General features: G+C 51.4%; 1 protein-coding gene across 3 annotated transcripts in view; it reads right to left on the bottom strand.

The window, feature by feature from the left end:
* ZNF746 (zinc finger protein 746) overlaps window positions 1-5,291 on the bottom strand; it is a 20,921-nt gene that overhangs the window by 14,398 nt on the left and 1,232 nt on the right. For all 3 annotated transcript variants that reach the window (XM_015572707.1, XM_015572706.1, XM_006777152.2), the window contains exons 2-4: window positions 3,740-4,039; window positions 3,531-3,612; window positions 2,473-2,586 (exon numbers count right to left, since the gene is read on the bottom strand). In XM_015572707.1, coding sequence (XP_015428193.1) covers window positions 2,473-2,586; window positions 3,531-3,612; window positions 3,740-4,039 — 496 coding nt within the window. The remainder of the gene's footprint in view (window positions 1-2,472; window positions 2,587-3,530; window positions 3,613-3,739; window positions 4,040-5,291) is intronic.

Genomic DNA, 5,291 nt, shown 5'->3' with positions numbered 1-5,291 from the left:
ACAAAAGCCTTCATTGTTTGATGTCATTGTAAAGAACATTAGGCATTAAATAAAAGCTTGAGATTTCAGGGTGTGGAATCCGATTGTAAAGAAGTATGATTAGCTGTCATCATTCCATATTTATGTCGCTCCACTATAACATCCTATGTAATCGAAAGCTAATATGCAAATAGTCCCCTTGGGAGTTCAAACGGGAGACCGGGAGTTCGATTGCTCGATATAGTGTGCACTGACCACCAGGGGGCGGCACGGAACATGGTGGGAGACCAGTGGCAGTGGTGGGGGACTGAGAGAGCGAAGGAAGGAGGAGGTGGGGAGGCCAGGAGGTAAAACACGTGGCAGTGGTGTGTGGGCAGTGAGGGAAGGAAGAGGCGGGAGGGGGGAACCTGATCAGCCCTGATTGCCAGCCAGGCCTAGGGACCATTCCCTGCACAAATTTTTGTGCACCGGGCCTCTAGTAAAATATAACAATAGATGATGGTATCTGTCATGAAACAAAGCAGGAAAGGGAAGTTGGAACTCCCAGGCGGGGAGTGGGCTGCACCTTCAAGTAGGGTGATTAGGGAAAGTCACATTTAAGCAGAGACCAGAAGGAGGGAATGAATTGAGCAGGAAAACATATGAAGAGCCGTCCTGGCAGAGGACACAGCAGGCGCAAAGTCTCGGCGATCGGTACCTAGAGCGCTGGGGGAACAGCAAGGAAGACGGTTAGGTCAGAAAGAGCAACGGGACACAGCAAAGGAAAAGTGGTGAGTGAGTTGGGGGTAAACATCAGGGCGGGCAGGATGTCCTGTCAGGCAAAGTGCATCTAGGAAGTGAAGGATCAATAATGGCAAATGTCACCAACAGGGCAGGTAGGGTGATGGACTGTTAGCACCATGGAGGTCCCAGTGGCCTTGACAGGAGTAGGAGAAAGGGCTGGATAGTGGGAAGACAGGGTGGAGGCAGCAGGGAGTGTGGGGCAGAGGCTTCGGGGAATGAGCAGGGGTAGATGCTGGCGGGGATGAGGGAGACAGGTAACAAGTGCTGAGCCGCAGTCCTTGAGAAGGTGGCCTGGATGGGAATGAGTGCCCAGTGGAGGAGGGTCTCTGACCACAGGGTTGTCAGTCTGTCATAAGTCACAGGAGCCAAGAGAGAACTGGGCACAGATGCTGGCAGATGCACAGATGGGGTGGTGAGGACTATAAGTGTGTTTTGCTTTGTTTTTCAATTAAATAATGTATTTTCATATAGCAACTATTCTAAACAGAAGGTGGCGATTTGGCCAGATCCCCTTTCACTCTTATTAACGATGGTATAGAAACCATTCATGTTGCCGAAACCGGTTTGGCTCAGTGGATAGAGTGTCGGCCTGCGGACTGAAAGGTCCCAGGTTTGATTCCGGTCAAGGGCATGTACCTGGGTTGCGGGCACATGCCCAGCAGGAGATGTGCAGGAGGCAGCTGGTCGATGTTTCTCTCTCATCGATGTTTCTATCTTTCTCTCTCTCCCTTCCTCTCTGTGAAAAATCAATAAAAAAAAAACACAAAAAACCATTCATGTTATAAATGTAACAAAACAAGCCCACTGTGAACCTCCCACCCAGACTAAGAAACTGCAAGATCCTGTGTCATAACCCTCTTTGTCATTCTGTCCTCTAGCTTTCAGGCTGTCGTAGGCACCTAAACAGGTGAATGCTCTGACCACTGACGGTGTGGCTGGTTCTGTACACCATCTGCCCTTGGAAAAGTGAAAGTATAGTCGCGATGAAACGGCAAACACAGCAGACACATTTCAGTCACCACAAATCACACACAGTAAGATTCTTTAGCAACACAGGTGAAGGGAAGAAAGGGAAGCCCAGGCATGGGGGGACAGACGAGGAGGAGGCGGGTCTCCCTGGTCAAGGGACAGACTGTCATTTGCCCCACAGCCCCGCCAGGCTTACTTCAGTCATGTGGCTTGACTCACACATCCACCCGTCCTTTCCTTAACTTTCAAAGGTGCTGACTGGCTCCAGGAAAATCTGAGACAGCGATACCTGGTATTCAGATTCTCCTTGAATCAATCTGGTTCTAAACCATAGCAAATGTGTGGTTACTATGTGGCTAATGGGTTAATGTTCTGAGACAACTAATGAACTTCAATGAGATGTGGTTCTGGGACGGAGGAGAGGCTGACTCTTCATGAAACTCAATGTTGTCTTCAATAGACGCCTACCTTCCTATCAATGTCCTTCCTTCACTTTCACCAATTCAGTGCTACTGGTTCTATTTCTTTCCTAAAAGTCTGGGTGGTTCTATTTCTTTCCTAAAAGTCTGGGTTTGCCATCTGTTTCCACGCTCAGACGTATTCCCGGGTGTTAGCTGAATAGGGTATAGGTCATAACTCAACTACAAAACAAAACTTAGAAGGCCATGCCCTCTCTGGACCTTTACTCCTCTGTTTCCATCAGATTCCCGGGGGCTCCCTGGCCCCCGCCCAGCTCCTCACCTGGACTCGGGTCCACAGGAACATCTGGAACCTTGGGGGCTGTGCGGCGCCAGCCACATGGCTCCTTCCCTGGCTCAGTCTGGGAGAGGACCTCGGGCTTGGAGATGGCGTAGTCTGAGGAAAGACATAAAGGTTAGCTTTTGCCACGTGCTTCCATTCAGAGCTGGGGATAGCAGCCCGGGAAACCCAGAATGGCCAAGACACTAAATTTCCTGATTGACACAGAGCAGTGTTCTCAACCACAAGCAATTCTATCCCCAGGGAGACATTTTTGGTTGTCAGGCCTGAGGGCTGGAGGAGAGGTGCACCTTGTGAGGAGGTCAGGATGCTGCTACCCCACCACACAGAATCATCTGGCCCCAAATGCCGCAGTGCCAAGGTGAAGAAACTCTGGTATAGTCTCTACATTAAGAAGCAATACATTTCTGCAAACTGAAATATAACATCACACCTTCACCTGCTCCATCCTCACTAAGGATGCTCACTGCCTTCAGGTCTGGGGTCACAGAAACACCCCGAGAGGAAGTGAGCCCAGGAAGAAAGAGCCCAGCAATTCTGGGGTATCCCATGAGGAGAGTGGCAACAGCCCCAGGGTCTGGGGGAGCAAAGTCTCGAGCATGAAGACAGTACTGGCTGCAAGAAGCATGGTCTGCTCACATTCTCCATTGACCCAGAGGAGCGTCACAGTCAAGGCCACATCTCTCAGTAAGAGAAAGCTAAAGAGAAGGCCTTTCTCAAATGTGGGTGGATGAGCTCCTGGAGTCAGTGGTAGGTGCCTTCTCTAAGCCTCAGCAGGGGAATGGAAACAGCCTTGCTCCACCCCTGGTTAGGTGAGGGGCCACCCCACCTCGGTCTGGTATCCTCTGAATTTCGCCAGGTGGAAGGGACCTTACAATTCAGTCACCCACTGCTCATCTTTAGGATGAAGAGATAACTCTTTGCATGGTCCAAGTTTCCAGTAATTTATATATCCTTGTGATAAAACCCACCAGCATGAAAAGAGAGATCTGAGGACTCCCCAAATAACACCGAACAGAGAAACGACTATCAGGCCTTACCCAGGGAGACCAGTGTCTCGTAGTTGCCCCTCCTCACGTGCTTGTACAGCTCCTTTTGCCATTCGTCCAGCTTGCCCCACTCCTGCTTGGAGAAACAGACAGCCATGTCATCAAAAGTCATGGGCAACTGGAAGCACAGGTGTCACGCATGCCATCCACGTTTATAGGCACAGCCCCTCGGGCTGCCCCACCCCAGGTGCCCAGCTTACCTTGGGGGCCTCCCCCTTGCTGCCCGGGGGCAGCCGCAGGACCCAGAAGTTCCTGTTCCTCAGCAGGTTCTCCATGTTCTCCAGCCGCCTCTGCAGCAGCCCGTACTCCTGCAGCAGGGTCCCCAACACGGCCCACTTGCCCTCCAGCTGGTTCCCGAACTCCAAGGTCGTCTTCTCACAGTCCGCCAGCTTCTTCTCGGCCATCCCTGTTCGACCTTCTAGGGAGAGCAAGCGGGCAGCCTGCGATTCGATCTTCCTCTCCATTGCCTGAATGGTAGCTGCCATCGTCCAGGGAGAAATCTTCCAGAAACAAAGAGACCAGCACTGATCATTCCACCAGTCATGTTCCGTGAGCCCAGCTGTCTTAGATGTGGGGGAACTGGGGTAGGGGTGGGAACCCAAATGTGAAAAGTGGGGATGCCCTGGGCCACATGCCAGGTTTCAGTCTAACGATCACCTCCTCTGGGTGTCGCACACATCACCCAAGTCTGGGCGGCTGCCGTCCCTCCAGGCCTCTGCAGCACGCCATGCACACCCCTATGGTGGCATTCACTGCCCTATGGTTATCTCCCGCACCCTCCTGTATGACCTCTGAAGGCTGCACAGGCCCTCTTAACAGCATGGCGCATGGCCTGCGGCAGGCGCCCAGTGCAATTCTGCTAAACAAATGATGACTGAGCACTACTGGGTGTTTCAGTGGAGAAATGGTAAACTGCAGGTTTACTAGAGGCCAGCCAGCACTTCCCATCATAATCACACAAGAACCTCTGCTGATGATGACCTAGCAAAAAAACAACTCAGCTGCTTCACTGAAATGGCACAAACAAGAGTGCTGCTCAACTGCTTTTTAAAAAGCAGCCTGTGTCTCTTTTTAATAAACATAAAAACCTAATGGTTAATTCCTCTCCCACAGGACAATCTGATTTGGTTCCCTCCCCAGTTACCCCCCCCCCCCGCCCAAATTAAAAATCACCATTATTGCAAATCTCCACCAGCCAAGTTAGGCTTTTTGCTATAACACGAGTCCCGGAGGCCCCTCGAGAGTCTGACTTTTTCTGTCACTATTCCTACCGCTCCTCCCAAGAGGAGAATTATGGTCTCAGACATTCTTTTCTGTGTGTCTCAGACATTCTTGTAGCTGCTCCAGACTGTGACACACCTTACAGATTGGAGGGGAAGGTAAGACAACGCCATTAGGTTTGACTTTGGCATGTGCAGCAACATCCCACAGACGTGGAGCCTCCCCATGCAGCTGACTTTCCTGTCTCTGGAAAGTTCACACAGTGGCTTGACTGACTGGCAGTTGGGGACACCGAGGAAAGGGCAGATTTTGCCTTGGGTGGGGGCTGGACCACCTGACTCACCCACATGTCAGGGTGTGTGTGTGCGCGTGCGTTGCGAGGGGGGGGCGGGGGGAGGTCCTCACTATTCATGCCTCTTCCTGGCGTGCCCATTGCCTGAGGACCCACAGTACCTTACAACATTCTGGAAATGACTCCTAAACAGATGGTAAGTGACTATTTGCAAAATAAAGAAGTGACTACTAGGAACC

Source organism: Myotis davidii, unplaced genomic scaffold, assembly GCF_000327345.1.
Source record: "Myotis davidii unplaced genomic scaffold, ASM32734v1 scaffold49, whole genome shotgun sequence".
In the NCBI taxonomy this organism is placed as follows: Eukaryota; Metazoa; Chordata; class Mammalia; order Chiroptera; family Vespertilionidae; genus Myotis; species Myotis davidii.
The sequence above is the reverse complement of the archived record's forward strand: the minus strand, read 5'-3'. Positions and strand labels throughout refer to the sequence as shown.